The sequence below is a fragment of the Plectrocnemia conspersa genome, unplaced genomic scaffold (assembly GCF_051122295.1).
Source record: "Plectrocnemia conspersa isolate PC_06_02 unplaced genomic scaffold, ASM5112229v1 ptg000007l, whole genome shotgun sequence".
Classification (NCBI taxonomy): domain Eukaryota; kingdom Metazoa; phylum Arthropoda; class Insecta; order Trichoptera; family Polycentropodidae; genus Plectrocnemia; species Plectrocnemia conspersa.
Genome location: NW_028277171.1, coordinates 7,830,919 through 7,848,840, shown reverse-complemented (window position 1 = coordinate 7,848,840; position 17,922 = coordinate 7,830,919). Strand labels below are relative to the sequence as shown.

At 30.5% G+C, this 17,922-nt stretch overlaps 1 protein-coding gene across 2 annotated transcripts in view; it reads left to right on the top strand.

Annotated features, from left to right (window-relative positions):
* The window catches only part of fdl (beta acetylhexosaminidase fused lobes), a 100,500-nt gene extending 88,630 nt beyond the window's left edge, over positions 1-11,870 (top strand). For both annotated transcript variants that reach the window (XM_088188666.1, XM_088188665.1), the window contains 2 exons: positions 7,809-7,982; positions 8,047-11,870. In XM_088188666.1, coding sequence (XP_088044792.1) covers positions 7,828-7,982; positions 8,047-9,778 — 1,887 coding nt within the window. In that variant the 5' untranslated portion in view covers positions 7,809-7,827 and the 3' untranslated portion in view covers positions 9,779-11,870. The remainder of the gene's footprint in view (positions 1-7,808; positions 7,983-8,046) is intronic.
* Positions 11,871-17,922: the final 6,052 nt, after the last annotated feature.

Genomic DNA, 17,922 nt, shown 5'->3' with positions numbered 1-17,922 from the left:
ACCACGTATTTCTGAGTGCCCGGAGTCGCGCTAATTAACAAACTGTATCCACCACTTGTTTTGTGAGTTTACTTTTCCAATATTACTGTCGCGTGTTCTGTGTTTTGTCGGGGAAAACTTTTAACCGCGTTTGGATGTCGGAAATCTTAAATCTTGAAACAATATCCAATTTGCCTTTATTGGATAAAGTCTGATTATACACAATGGCGTTTCTTCGAGCACAACACAAGTCGTTCGTTAAATAATTTAGAGGCTACATTCAGAATATTATATTACACGTGGATGGGTGAAATATTTATAACCGCAGACCAGTCAATACGAATACACCTGGTCTTTGGCGAATGTTTTCCCAGTGATAATGATTATTCGATATGTCATTAATTTCTCTATGAGGAAATTTATCCAATAGCCTCTGCTATTATGATATTAAATTATTTGCATTTATGACCATGTATATGCTACAATTTATTGTACGTTTACGTGTTTTGCTTATTTTATATCGCAACATGGAAACGACTATTGATTGAATATATTTTTATTAAAAAGTATAAAATGAGGTATCAATTTAAGCAAATTATACCACTTTAATTTAGTCGATGATTTAGTGTCTTTTCTAGTGGACTTTATCCAAATTTTATTACTCCCTGGTGTAACTCCATCATTCGAATGAATTCATATATTTAGTCGTAAAATGTTTTATCGTACTTCAATGTAGTTTAGTTCTTATTATAATTGAGAACATTTAAACCTACATATAATGAGATGAATATAATAGGACTTAAGTGTACTATTTAATAATAAATAATTTATTTAAAATAGTGTAAATGAGCAACATTTCTGGACGTCTTAATTAAATTATAATTTTTTCTTTGCAAATTTAAAAAAAAATGTTTTGCTAATTAATGCTTAAACTTTTGAATCCACATTATAATTATATATTTTTAAGCATGAAATTTAAAAAAAATTGTGCTTTTACAAAATAAAATCATTTAAAAAATGCGATTCAAGAAGCAATATGAAATTAACATATTTTATTTTTTTAGATTAAATTAAGACCATCGTGGCCTAACAGGTTACCACGATGAACCACGATGGTCGAAAACAAATTTTAAATTTACAAAACAAAAAAAACGTATATATACATAAATAGAACAATACTTAAAAATAATAAACATAACAAAAAATTATAAAATATCAAAATGAAATGGTACAAGCTGGATCAGCTCCTCGTAGCTAACATTAAACAGGTCAATATGTAATGCCAGCGTATTAAGGAGCTGGACGGCCACAGCTACAGGCGAGTCGGCAAGTGCGGACGTCCTTGCCCTAACGGTAATCAAAAGAGGACGCGATCGTGATTCTAGAAAATGTTCCGGAACCCAAAACTGAAATTCCTCGAGAATAGCTGGATTGTCGACAGCACCTTTTAGTAATTTGAAAAAATGCTTAGCGACATACAACTTTCTGCGAGAGCTCAGCGAATCGTATCCCAACGCTCCTAAAAGAAAGGCGCTGGGATATTTGTACGGAAAATAACCAAATGTCCTTTTGTAAAGGTATCTTAAATACCTTTTTTGAATTTTTTCCACTAAAAGGGAATATTTGGCTATTCGGGGATTCCAAATTATAGATTCCGATTCAAAAATGCTACGAACTAAGGTGTCATAGAGGATGCGAATAACTGACGGATCGTCAAAGTGAAAGGCATTCCTCATAACAAAGCCAAATCTTGGAAGATTTATCACAGACGTCGTGTATGTGTAGAGAGAACCACTTGCTCTCGAAAGTGATTCCGAGATCTTTAGTGGAAGTTTCTCTAGTCAAACTATTACCACCTAGATGGTAGAAATAAGCTGATGGCGAATGGGATCAAGAAAATGACACAGTATGGCACTTTCCGATGGTTAACGGAAGCCCATCTCCATAAAGAGTCTAAATCACTTTGTAGAGAGGAGTCCACAACAGATCGAATGCATTTATATAATTTTAAATCATCTGCGTACAGAAGAAAACTTGAATTTGTAATTGCTGTATTTATGTCATTAATAAATAACACAAAAAGCAGAGGGCACAGATTGGATCATTGAGGAACCCCCGAAGGGGTAAAATATTCTTTCGACAATCGGCCACCATAGGTTACACACTGTCTACGATTGCTTAAGTAACTCGAGAATAACCGAGCTAAATTATCCGAGCAACCGAGGTTCGACAATTTTTTTAATAATAACCTATGACAAACTTTGTCAAAGGCTATCTCAAAATCTGTATACACGACGTCTACTTGAATTCCTGCATCGAGAGAAGTTGTCACCGTTTTGGTGAACGACAGAATGTTAGTAATAGTGGAACGGGCAGGACGAAACCTGTGCTGTTGGTCTAACAAAACTTGCCGAAAGTGATTATAGAGATATTTATGAATAATTATTTCAAATAATTTAGCAGGAACTGACAACACTGCGACTGGTCTATAATTCTTTATATATAATTTGTCACCCTTTTTATGAATAGGGGTGACTTTTGTGCATTTCCATACATCAGGAAATGATGATGGCTTGAGAATCAGATCATAAATACATTTTAGAGGAGCAGCGAGACTGATTTCGCAACCCTTCAAAATAAAATCGGGAATTAAATTAGGTCCAGAAGAACGCCCTGTCTTTAATTTAATAAATCCGTATTTAAGATCTGAGTGCTCAGTTTCTTTGATGGTCAGTACTGAAGACCAAGAACATGAAGAAGGAAGCGACTGAGCAGAAGGCGAAAAATATTCCTCGCAAACAGAATATGTCTTTATATATAGATCAGATACATTAATCTATATATAATAGTTAAAAATATTATACGTATGTGATTTTAATTCAATAGCTTTGTATTAATAGAAAGCTAGGATAATCAAATTATAAATAGCCAAATATTTTAAAAATAAAATGCTTATATCGAAATCAAACAAATTTTTATGCTTATATTTTAGACTTATATTCAAACCCTTGCAATTCCTCAATAAATTATAAAAAAATAGGATAACCCTAATATAGATATAGATGCCTATTTTGTTTTCTTTACATAAAAACCGATGCTTGTCATCCACACCCTCCCACGTGTGTGCAGTCTCACGTACACCGTGATTGTTAACACGACCAAAAGTTCGACGAGCCGATTATATCAGGATAATCCCGATCGCTTGACAAAGTTGCCCTGCACGAGCGGTTACAACAACACAATTTGCCACTTAATGCACTTCGTCAAAGTGCAACAACTAATACATTCTGATATTTTTTGGATGACCATGCACAACTACTCGGGCAAGTCTCACCCCCCAAAGTAGAAATAATAATTAGATTCCGCAACGTTTTAGAGCTCTCCTTCTGGCCAATCAGCTGGTCCCATGGATGCAATTATTACTATTAAGAAATGGCTAAATGAGTTGATGCAATTAGCTGCAACTTTACACTCTATCGGATAAATTTTCTAGATGTCTGCAACGAGTATTTTTTTAGTTTATCTCTGACGATAAAATTTTAATTCAATTAAATTCTTTCCACTGTCAGGTATTGATTGAAGCACTTTTGTCCGAAAAGCAGTTTTATAATATGATTTAATTATTTTTCTTCGTTTCTTTACTTGCGATAATCGTGACTCACAATCACGGAATGGCTCTATTTGTTTATGAAACTTCCCCAACTCTCCGTGCACATTTTTAGCGCTTCTGTTCATGTTTTACTTGGGCAGAAATTCCCATTCTTCTTGTTCTTTCGACATTTTCAGTGACTACTAGAGTTTCTATGCTGACGTTTTCCCTCTACGAAATACATTCATAAGTCTAAAACAGAATTGAAAAACCTTTTTCAGCATATGTATTTTTTCAAATTTATTCAATATTTAGGTTTTGCTATTGTTGTCTAATGCATGTTTATTAAGTCAGTGCTCGAGAACTTTTTTTTACACGAGCTTCATTATTCACTTATCAATGCTTGTCTTTTCTAATTGGAGCCGTGAAGAATATATGCACAGAATTCCATTCATAAAAAACGTCTAATAGCTGTTTCTGTGTCGGCAACAGATGACAATTTGCTATTTTATATGGATTATTTTATCTGCAGAATAGTGTATTTTTGCTTGGGGAATTTTATCCCAAATTGTGTATCAAATTTTTATAACTACATATTTATTAGTTAATTCTGAGTAGTATATATTTGTATATCATATGTTTAAACGATTTAAACCATTTGATATACCTGACAGGCAAGAAAAACAATAAATGTAAAATAGTAAATAAGTATAAACAATTAATTAATTTTAGTAATAATAAATATAGAGAAGCGTCATCATAAAAAAATACTAATTGCTTATGTATAGACAGATAGTAAATAATGTAAAAATATTTAAATATTAGTAAACGCCTTTTTTATATTAAGGCTTAGAAAATCAACTATTTAAAAATACATAAATTTAATTATTCGTAAAAAATAAAATTATTTGATCAAGTAATTGTTGAAGTACTATGAAATTAAGCTAAACATTGCGATTTTTTATTTCCTATTATTAAACTGGCATATTTAACCTTATAATGTTATAAATGTTTACCCGCGCATGTCATATTTATATATTTTAATAATAAACCACCATATTAATTAAAATATGTGTATGATTATTTAATTGCGAAAAGGAAAACTTCATTAAAAAATGCTTCGTGATTTTTTTTTAATATTCGGATATTCATTTTACAAATCCAATCATACAGTTTCTTTGAATAAAACAGCAGTTTCCTTTTGTATGTATAAACATAATTTTATGGAATTATGATGAAAGTCAAATTTTCGCTGCAGACTCATTATAATATATTCATTATTTTTTCCCAATTAAGGGAGTAATACAAAATCTTGTATGCATTTATTAAAAATTCACTCCACATCAACACTACTTTGCTACGTTACAGTTTTATTGCTACAATATTTTTTTCGTAAGATAATATTTGGAAACTAAAGGCATAATACTTTTAAATATTTTGATCTGGTCTAATTAAATAATCATTAGTTTATTATATATTGTATTTTGAAATTAAGATGCTTAACGAAACCAGAAACAGAAAAATCTTTATTAGAGGGAAAGTATAATGCTTATTCAGCCGCTTTGATATATCACAATTAAACTGGAAATTTACACCAAAAAACTATTAAATATTTATATTTAAAGGTGCAAGACATTTATATTAAAATTGTTATTTTTTAATTAGGATTTTAAAATTTTTAATTCATTATAAAATATTTTTTGAATACTTGTCGATTTATACTTGTAGAAAAACTGTTCTTTTTATTTTTTAAATATTAGATTTAAAATATGGGATTTTAAATGATTGCATCTAAAAGTTTTCATAAACCACCTACCCCTTTTTCTGATATGATTCAGTTTTTTTATTAATTTATTTAGCTTAATAAAATATATAATTTTTACACCAAACAAATTTTAACTAAGCATACATATCATATATAATATAAACAGAATATTATATAAAAAAAGTTTTTTAGTCTAAGTTAATTATGCAAGATTTTTAAAATGTTGCATAATTAGACACACACACACACACACACACACTTCCACATATTTATTAAGTCTGATTGAATAATTATATATATATTATAGTTAAATTATAAATTATCAGATGTTTAATTAAGCTATATTTTTCATTAAAAAAATTTTACATTCTTTGCGTGTCACCAAAAATTTAAACTTTGTACACGTCTTAACTTACAAAACCACGAACCAAGAAGAGTTTTATTTGTATTATTATTATTTGTTTTGCACAATTTACATGAAACGTGCTGCAACGGATCAATCCAGTTTTGCTGCAAACTCGCAAATAACATGTGCATCTAATGTGAATAGCGAAATCGGCCATCAAATTATTTCGCGATTAGTATCATAACGTTGTACTGCGAATTTGCACTTGCCACAAATGTAAAATAGTTCGATGTATATGTAAAATTTCACGCAGATTTAAAAATATTTTTTTATATAATTTTTTTTTATATTACATAAATCGTCAATTTTGGTTTTTAATTTTATTTTGGTAAAACGTTTTCTTACTTTGAAAAATAACCAAATTATATTTATGTATGTCATTCATTATAGTTTATTTTATTAATTTAATAAAGAATTGAAAAATATGCTTGTGGCGCTGATTATGGTATAATTATCACTATTACTTAGTGTACATAACAGAAAATTCTTCTGAATTTAGAACTTATTTTCAGCATAAGCATTTTTTTTAAATTGTTGATTTAATTCCTTGCTTTTTAATTAGTTTTACCTTTAAACTATATTGTATTTTTTTTCGTAAAAAAATGGTGTGTCACTGATTCAGCTAACAACTCCCAGATTATTCTCCAAATTTCTCTTTAAACATAATTTATATTGATTTTAAAGATATAAAAAAGTTTACAGTTGCACAATTTTAATTCGGAAATTTATGGTATTTCGGCAATTAAAAAGCGTTTCTTTATTTTATTATTTTGTTCGTCGACTATTTGTTGTTATGACTATGACTTATAAATAATATAAAGTTAAAATAAAAATAAAAATGGGCACAATTACGTAATAAAAAATACATTGAAAAAAAAATTAACCGTTGTGGTAATACATAAAGATTTAAAAAATAAAACACAACTGTGTTTTTACAGTTTTTGGTGTTTTTAGAAATTAAAAATATGAAATAATACTTAACTAACAATAACACAAAATCTGTACTACTTTCTGTAAATGTATTTCTTCAGTGTGCCAAAACTTTTCGAGACAAGTGGCCCTTTTTGACCTTATCTCCAAACTACGCTACATATTATATGTATATAAAAAAAATGTTAATGATTATCAAGCATTTTAATATTTTAGCACGTGCTCGACTCAAAATAACTTTTACCAATTCTAAGAAACTGGTCAAAATTTCGGGCCAGCCAAAAATATTTTTTTCTGTTGAGGCGCCATATTATGACCGGCTGGATCATTCAACCAGCATTTGTTAAACTGTTGATTATTATTTTCATATATTTTATTTAGATTTTAGCTATTCGTAGATAAAAAAAACACACTACACACTGCGAAAATGCCGCCCCCAAGCAAGTGCCGCCTGGGGCGGTCCATCCCCATTATCATCTCTGCAACAGTTTTTATGCGGAAAACACTATTTTGCAAAAATGGATATAAAAACGGTTTTCAAAAATACTTGACACATTTTATTTTTTATCTTATATAACCTGCAGCTTAAAATCGTTAAGACTTATTGTTTCTATTGTAATGCTTTATTTATTAATAAAATAATTTTACTGTTGATTTCAAATCCATAATTATTTTTCATATAGCACGTGTGCTATATTTAAACATATAATTTATGTACATATTGTTTGTAGCAAAAGTAGTTGCAAAAGGCAAACTAGTATGATAAAAATAAGTAATTCAAAACCATTATTTACATCAAACAAAATTATCAAAGATACATAAAATATAAAGTACATAGCAGTCCATAAAATTTTGCTTCACCTGATGTATAATTAAAATAATGTTTAGACATATATTGAATCTCGCGCTGAAGAAGTGTGCGAGACATGCAATCAAACAACATCAAACACGTCTGTAAATTGATTTAGTATTTCGAATCCATAGCAGAGATTTGAACCTACAATTTGATTATCATATATTGAAGTGTGCTATGATAGAACTTTCTCATCAGTTAGGCTTTGAAACTATATATATATATATATAATCATAAATGACGGGAATTATTAATATGTAAAGTTTGATGCTGATTTTTTTTACAGTGGTGGCTATGAGGGTGGCATGGGTGGCCCTCGTGGCATGCTGAGGCTTCATCGGGCTCTCGTAATCTTGCTGGTCGTCGCTGGTATAGCTTGGTTCTCCTTGGTGTACTGGCAGAAGCGGATTCTACCATTAGATCACCTTCCGGCACCAGCCGGACCATTACTGATCGACAAGTATAATAGCATATTGTTTTATTCGTTTTTTAGTATTGTTCTTATTATTTATATCAAATTTCAGATTCGCTAGACCAAGATGGACGTGGCAGTGCAGCAACGGAAAATGCGAACGCTTTGCAGCTCCTGCCAAGGCGTCCGTTCAAAGTCTCCAATCTTTGGACACTTGCAACATGTTATGCGACTCAACCCAACTATGGCCGCAACCGACAGGTCCTGTAACGCTAGCGTCGACCACTGCCATCATATCTACAGAAATCCTGCGTTTCGAGACTGTAGCGGTACCTGGTAGGATGGTCCTGAATCAGCTGAAACTGGCTTACCAAATATTCGAAAACAACCTTCGAGCTATGGAAGCCAAGAGTGGCCGAGATCTGCCTACTGTGGATGAATTTTCAGTCAAGGTTACCGTCAATGGATCGTCTGAAACTTATTTCACTATCGACACGGACGAGAGTTATTCTGTTGTAATAAAACCGGAAGGATCGAATTTAGTCGCCAATGTGCACGCAAAGTCATATTTTGGTGCTAGGCATGGCTTGGAGACTCTTTCGCAATTGATCTGGTCGGATGAGTATGCTAAAGGCGCTTTGAGAGTTTTAAGAGCTGCTTCGGTCCAAGATGCGCCTATTTTTAAATATAGGGGTTTGATGTTGGATACGGCTAGGAACTTTTTTCCTTTGGATTTTATCAAGAGGACGATCGACGGAATGGCCGCTTCGAAGCTTAATACTTTTCATTGGCACATAACGGATTCGCAGAGCTTTCCTTTTTTGTCGGAACGCGTTCCTCAATTGGCTCAGAATGGAGCTTATTCTTCAGATCAGATCTATACCGCTGAAGATATCAGAGAAGTGGTGCAATACGCTCGTTTGAGAGGAATCAGGATTTTGATGGAGATTGATTCTCCTGGTCACGCTGGTAGTGGTTGGCAATGGGGGCCTTCGCAGGGTATGGGGGATTTGGCACTGTGCATCGATCAGCAACCTTGGCAGTCGTATTGCGGTGAGCCTCCGTGCGGTCAGCTCAACCCTAGGAACAACCACACGTACGACGTGCTCGAACAACTGTACCGCGACATTTTCGAGTTGACCCACGTGACCGACATATTTCACTTCGGGGGTGATGAAGTGAACTTGGACTGCTGGGGACAGTTTTACAACATGTCCGACTTGCACGCACTGTGGGGAGAGTTCACGTCGCGTGCCATGGAAAGGGTCGTTCGTGCGAATGGAGGTAAAGCTCCCAAGATCGTAGTGGCGTGGTCTAGTAACTTGTCCAAGAGACCGTATTTAACACAGTATTTTGATAAATCACTGTTTGTCATCCAGATGTGGGGCGGTTCTACGTGGCCGGAAAATCAAGAGTTGATCGATGGCGATTATAGGACTATTGTATCGCACGTGGACGCTTGGTACTTTGACTGCGGGTTTGGGTCTTGGAGAGACGCTGGACCGAGTCCTTGCGGGTCTTATAAGAGTTGGCAGACGGTTTATAATCATAGGCCATGGTCGCAAGAGTCGGGCGGATCGAGGCGATTGACAATCGGGGGAGAAGCTTGTTTGTGGACGGAACAAGCGGATGCTGATACAGCTCACCCTAGAATCTGGCCTAGAGCTGCAGCTTTAGCTGAGAGATTATGGTCTGATCCACCGACTCTCGAGCGAACCGTGGCACCTCATGATGTATACACGCGTCTACAAACACACCGTGAAAGACTAGTGAGACGAGGAATTAGAGCAGCACCCTTGTGGCCAAGGTGGTGCCAAAACAATCCCGCTCTCTGCCTTGTTTGACAAAATCATGAAACATAAGTATTTATTTGGCCAATCGATTGGTGATATCTTTGAACATGTACATCGACATTGTCAATACATATCTAAGTAAAATTGTAAATTTATAAAAAAAAAATGCTTCATAAATAACCAAATTGAATTGCATATAATCAATCAATACCATATTATTGCTTTAAGGCTCATATTATCATTTAATGCATTTATAATTACACTGTACAGAAATTACGCACGTTTAAAGCGACAAGGATAAAATAATTTGATTCATATGTAAAAAAGTACACGCTGATTTTATATCTATACGTTTGCTTAAAAAACATATTTGTTATAAATAGACTTGCTTTTATATTTATTATATTTGAAATTAGATTCTTAAAGTATTAAAACTTTTTTTGTCAGCTTTTGGCATACTGAGTTTTTTATTTTTTTGTACTTTTCATTACATTTTTTGCCACTAAGATTATATTTAAATATTAACGTTGATTTAAAATCAAATATAGGTTTTATTATAATATAGTATGTGTACTATATTTTATTTATATAAATAAATATGTGGCAAAAAATATTATTAAGATTACCCGGTTCCAAATTATATTTTATACATGCTGAGAACTAAACAAAATGATTACAAATGCTTAAAACTAAAATAAATTTTATTTTGAAGATTTTAAAGCAAAAACCAAATACTTAGCTTTAAATGAGTTTTAAATGTGCTTCACGTCATAGTCTATTATTAATTGCTCATAAAAGTAAAGTTAAAAATGATTTTTATGTAATTTAAGCATAACTTAATATCGCCACGCTTTTTCAATAAATCTTGATTCGCTATCTTATTTTTAATGCAGTAATCTACCTGATTAGTACATCATGATTTTTTTACATATAAACCGAATTATTTTATCTTTGTGGATATTTTTAAAACAGTCGTTTTTTTCTAATTAACTCATAAAAAATTCAAATTGTATCACAATACCAAGCATGTTCATCATACTAGTCTAAATTGTGATTGAAAATTATTTAAAAAAATATACATTATGGATATCAAAGTGATGCATACTAGAAACGAATTATTAGCGAATAGTTGAAGTATAGTATCCGTATAATTATTGTGATTGTAAAAACAAGCAATGATTTACGCACACAACAATTTTTATTGTAATTATTGAAAGGTGATTTTACTTAATGGTATGTTATTGTAAATAATATTATGTTTTTGTTTATTAATGTGTATGATGTTATCGCTTAAGTGAATTAAATATTGAAAAGTTAAATATTGTGTGGCAATTACTATTGAAACATTTAATTCACGTTGATTGTTGACCATGAATTAGTAAAAATATTTTACCTAGCCAATTTTATTTGTAGTTAAATTAAAACTGAATTATATTAGCGAATTTTTAATGATTTTATTTGGTGGCCAGTATTTCTCCTTTTACCATTATAATTATTATCTGTTGTTTAATTATTGAAACCGTCCTCTTAAATATGTTTTGTTCATAGATTCATTATGTTATTTGTATTTTATATAAAAGTTAACCATATTTTAAGGACGAGGCCAATGATACATGTTGCCTTTTTAGTTAACATATTTTGTGATATTGCCAAGATTATTCAAACACCATTCCTATTTGATACATTTTATAAAATAGCTAAAAACAATTTCTAAATTTATGTAGTAATTTATTTGTGTAAATAAAGGGAGAAGAAGGTAAATTAACAAGTCACTTATGCGTGTGTGAAATATTATAACATGTAAGCTAAATTTAACAGCATTTAACGAATTGATATTTTACATTAGATTTAAAGAATGTTTTATGACGGTCAAAACAGCATTGTGGATCAAAATGTAGTTTTTTTTAATAATATGAACCGTGCCTCGGATCCATAGTCGATATTCAATGAAAAATTAACATATTGAATATGTGTTTATATTATTTGTCATTACGCACACATTCTTTATACCTGGAATATCCTTATTGTGAATAAAATGAGTTTTAAAAAACAGAATGGCTAAAAGTGTGCTTAAATTTATTGCAAAATAATATAATATCAAAAATTTAAACATATATTGTATGAATAAAATGTCTGAATTTTCTAATGTTTTTATTTTCTTTTTCATAAATTATTTATTAATATTTAATATAAATAGTTTCTTGAAACAAGTATATTTAAATTATATATTTAGTCAAGAGATGTCGCTAGACTTTTACTTTTTAAAATATTAAATTGTTTTTATATACAATATAAATATTTCATTACTCAATAACACTTATAGTATACATCAAACTAGTTAAATTGAAATAATTAATTTATTAATTAAAAATACAAAAAAAAATGCGCCCCTTAGTTTGTCTCGAACCATTAATCTATCGGTTCTCAATAGAACGCGCTAGCTATTTGTGCCATCGTTGCATAAAAAATATATTTTCACTTCTGAATACAATGGCATTTATTTTTGAGCGAAAATGCATTCGACATTCAGTTAAAGTAATTTATGACAGTATGTGCCACAAAATAAAACGAAAGACTGTCATTTTAGTACCCAAGAATGTTGAATAAAGCGCAAAATAATAAAATGCCAAATCTATGAGATCGTAGAGGTATGTATATATGCCGATGTTGGGCGATTGTTTGGCCACAAGCTTGGCGGCACTCTGGCAACACTGGCGTGGCGGTGGCGAGAGCAATACTTCCCTCTGGTGATCACGACAAAAGTACGACGTCCTACTGCACTCATTCATATTATATTCGTAACATAACAACATGTAACTACAAATAATTCCAATAGAATACTACTGCAGTGGCCCCATCTATGTCTAATCGCCATTTATTTACCAAAACGGGGTTGATAAATTCGTTTATCTATGATATCTCATTATTGCAAAATATATGTTAACGCAGAGATTAAAAAGCGTTTCTTAGGTTTGCATGGACACTTTAAAAGTAACCGAGCCTTAAATATTAAAGTTTTCACTTAAGTATACTGCAAGTAATTCCTACCTGGGCTGTCGCGAGTAACATTCGCGAACGAGTGAGCCACTATAAATATATTTATGCTCAGTGGCTGGATGATGTAACGAAAGATGCTAGTATAGCCAGAGCCTAGAACTAAAAAATTCTGGTGCAGGATCGAAAGAATTGGAGTAAATTCTTGAAGAAAACAAAACCCCATCTTGGATTGTTAGGTAACCGGTTGAGGGCCCGGTCAATTTACCATAAAACTAGTTTTTAAAAAAAAAAATTTTTTTTAATGTAGATTAAGCTTATGAACACTTTTTGCAGATGATATTTTTCAGTAGGATTTAATTTCACGAAGTTATAATACTTTTAATTTTTACATGGCCCGCCATTTTGTAAAAAAAATTATATTATTTTTTCATACAAAATGTATAAGGGGGGTCAATAGTTCTATACGATACTAAAAATTGAGTACTAAATCTACAAAACCTAACAATTAAGAGCGTTAACTCTTCTGCAAGTCTCAAAATGGCTCGTATGGGTGTCCGATCGATCTGATACATCGCTTGTTTTGAAGCAAACAACTATTTTTTTTATATTTTATTTGGATGAAGTTTAGGCTTTTTAACGCTTGGGTAAATTAATGAATCAATAATATCTATTAAAATAGTCATTAAATATAATTGAATTATATTTTTTCTTGCACTTGAAAAAATATAATTTTAGCGGCATATCCTAAAGAAATTAAAGACAATAGAACAACAACACAAATAAAGAAATGATGTATGCCTTCTTAAATGTAACAGGTACTTTAAAATACAGCAAAATACGACCAAGGGAGTGTAACATAATAATCTAGTGCTATTTATCATATAAAAACATATTTATTATTAAATATTTTTCATATAAAACAGAAATTCAGTCGACAAGAAAGGTCAAAAAATCACTTCTATTCGAACTTTAATTTCACTTATATTTTTCTTCAACAAGAAATTCTAGCTTAAATTTTAGATCAGATACGATATTCACGAATACATTAAGATTCAGCCTAAACTCGCAACCAGCGAAGCTTACGCCGAATGGACACACACAACATTTTTTTATTGCTTAATATCCACAAATTAATAAAATTTGGTAGCCTAACCTAGCATAAGCTAGCATATCCTTATTTTTATTTATAATCTTATATATATTGTATATATATATGCTCAGTCTTATACTTTAAAAATCGTATCGCTTTGTATGAATGGTGTATAATAAATAATACACGTAAACAAAAGAAATAAAATTAATTTTATATAATAAAAATAGAGTTTTCGAGCCTCCGCTAATGTACCCTTTTGTTGTCAACCAATGAAAAATAAGCATTTAAATATAAAACAAGATCACCGACAGCAACGTGACAACAGTTTTAATAATTTTGTTATCAGTTGTTTGTGAACTGTAACAAGTAATGAAACTAAGGCATTTTTAGTGATACATTAGTAAGTAAATTTATGTATAACCATTAAATCAAGTTGCAAGGTGCACCCAAAACCTCACTTTATTTTAAAAATATCGCCTTAATTAAGCACTATAACGGACGACATTGCCTTCAATATAAATTAGTCACTAAGCATTGACTTTCTCTATCTTTATATTCGAAATAAAGCCTCGAATTGAAAATAAACTCTTTGTGCTAATTAATAAAATGCAGCTGGAGTTAAATTATATAGCATATATATGAAGCATTACGGTTACCGCTGTGAAGCATACGTCACCCCGAACCTATAATTTAATTTTATATTGATAAATTTATTTTTATAGATCGAGTAACAATCGACTAGATTGTTTCAGTTATGAGTCACGCAATCGAATCGAAGATACCGCTGCTATAAAATTTGCGTCGGCTGAAATTAGACCTTGATTATGTCTAAAATGATGACTCCAACATCAGAGAGAGATAAAGAAAATGTGTGATACGCAAGCCCTTCTATCTCGCAAAGCTAAGTACAGCGTTAAACTCTGTCAAAAACATAAATAATGACATACAATCACGCGTTAATTTATAAAACTAGTATACAGTAATATATATTATTATATAATAATATGTATAAATTTATGAAACTAGTAATATATAATTCCTATATATAATTCAAATTAGTAAGATACGCTGAAAGTAATAACACTACCAATACTGATATTTATTTCTACGAATGTTTCAATATGATATTTTACAGCTCAACTCTTCAACGGGAAATAATATGACAGCTAATAGATATTACAGTTCAAATTCATAACTAAAGTTATTGAAAAGTTAATATATAAACAGATAGTTATTGTTAAGTTTTCAGTATTAAAATATTGATTTTCAACGTGAAGATTGAATTATCTTGTTTTGCCCTGCTCTCGAATATGTATAATTCTACCTGGTAAACTGAAGTTTACAGACAAATTGCTTACAATTTTAACTAATTAAATTACATAGACGTATTACGTAAACTATATTTCTTATAGATAGATTATATCATATAATATTAAATGTATGTATTCTGCTGATGCATTGTGTTTGGCGTCATTGTTAGGAATAAGAAAGCAAAATTTATTTATATCTCGAAGTCGCAGCACATTTTCAAACCACACTTGTATGATTTATTTATAAACCGAAATTTCGCTAGCAATAATTCTCATTGTCTATCAATCTGTCGGAATAATACACAACGGAATAGGACAAGTCAGACTAAAGCGAATTAATCTCCAAAGCTTATTTGTACCGATATACATAAATATAATACAAAAATATAATCATTAAAAATTTGTTGTATTCGGAAGGCCTATATAGTAAGCCAAGAAAATATTCTAAATATTTTATTTTATATACATATTTTTTAACATGCCGTGACCTACCGGAGACGACAGTTTTAACAAACAAGTAAAAAAAATCACTACCCTTTTTTATTAACCTAGTATTTTTACTTTCGAATATCCCTCGTGCATTTTACACAAAAGCGTTCATTTGACGCCAGTTTCACGTTATTTCATTGGATCCAAGCCTGAAATTGAATTTGCTCTTCTTTTTTCAACTTTTTACCGTAGCTGGAAAAAGCATGCATTATGTATGAACGCTTGTAAGTGTCATTTAAAATAGTTTTAAAATTTAAAATAGATAGAGGTTTGACGTCAATGTCTGGATCCATTTATAAAAATTCTTAGTGTTAATAAAATTTCTATTAAAATTATCAAAATTCATATTCACATCATTCAGGAACTTGACACTAAACACGCAGGTCAATATTTATGCATAGATTAAAAATAGCTGTTATGTGACAATATTCTAGAAATAGGTTGTTTGTGTAGTTATTTTTATCGATGAGTCATTTATTCTAAATTTTGTCAAAAGTAGAAAATTTGTCTTACTTATGAAATAATTAACTCTTATACTTAATATGTAACGGAAAAATTAAATTAATAAGTTATTATTTCAATCAAAAATTATGCTTATAGTAATATATAGCTTAGTATTAATTAAAAACATTGCAAAACTTTCATTGTAATAAAAATAACTTTAATATTATATTGATTCTAGACAAAGTTAGTAAACACATTTTTTTACAAAGAGTAGGACTTTTTATTTTATATACATTTTTTCATTCTTAAATATTTTAAAAAAATATAAGAAAAATGTAAATCCGAAAAGTTAATAGGCTCTGGAATTATATATATTTTATGTGCGTATGCAAATGGATATAAAACATTGGATATAAAAATATCTCAAAAAAATATATCTAATGACACAATTTTCGCTGCCCACGATTTTTTTGTCCCACGTAGAATGACGTATTATATTAAAAAAAATAGAAGGCTTCGTATAAAAATATTCCTGAAAGTCTTACATAAAGAAATAATGGTTTCGTTACGCGAATCTACGTATTTAAGTTTCACCTCATCGCTTTGTACGTAGCAGAAGGGTGAATATCAAAACAAAGTTTATGAAACAAAACAGAACCGTTAAATATGTATATGAAAGATAATACTATGAGCCAAAGTGCTTTAATTTTCAACGAAATGAACAGTTAATTACGTACATGTATATTACATATTATATAAAGTGCATTGAGAGTAATTATAGTGGTAACTCTAAAGCAAGTTTGCGGTAGATGAAGTTTAGATGCTAAATATGATACACTTGAACGAATCAACTACGTAGTTAACTAACGTGATTATCTCGCGTTAGACATCTTATAAGAGGAAAAATGTCTGTTGGTTTCTAGTCTGCTTGATTATTATTTTTATATAATACTAAGACAGGAAAACATTAAACATGTAAAAGTTATTTTTCTTTACCATGTTTATCCTTCTTTTCTTGTAGCTTAATTATTACTACTTTTGTTTGTACAAACAATCATAGCATAAATACATAGTAAAAGCAGAAGCCATTTACTAATTAAAATTCAATAAAATAATAGTTTTTGCCGTCTTTAGAATCGCTCATATCAGATTTAAATAATACAAAAGAGATTATTAATCAAATTAAAGATTTATATTTTTAGCAAAATAACGTGTAGACTTTTCTTTACAAGACTGCATAGTTAATTTTATAATATTTTTTATTACAAATATGATCAATATAACATGACAAATTTACCCAAAGTGCCACGATGGCTATTATACAAACAATAATTGTACTATTAAATCATATAAAATAAAATATGTTGCTAAACATCAACATAATTATTTCCAGCTCCTCATAGCTACCACCAAATACGTCCTTATGCTAAGCAAGCGCCTCAAGAAGCTGGATGGCATGAGCAAGAGCAGCATTCTCAAGGACTGACGTCTTGACGCGACGAGTAAGAATGGTATTTGCAGATTATACAGTAAAAAATCTATGAATTAATTGATATGCTCATAAAAGCGAGAGGATCATTTATTTATTATTTCCAGTTTTTCGATTTTTTGGGTGCCAGTATAAATCCAATTCAAGCCATTAGTTTTATTTATGTTATTGAACAGGTACTTTAATAATGAAAAAAATACTTATACATATATAAAAAACAGTAATAAAACAAAATAATTGGAACACATTTTATAATACGAGGCAACTGCCATTTTTAAATTTGTATGTATGTACATTACAAGTTAGAAGAGTATGTATATATTTTATAATAAATATTATGGTGTATATGTAAAGTTCTTATATTCAGTCGTAA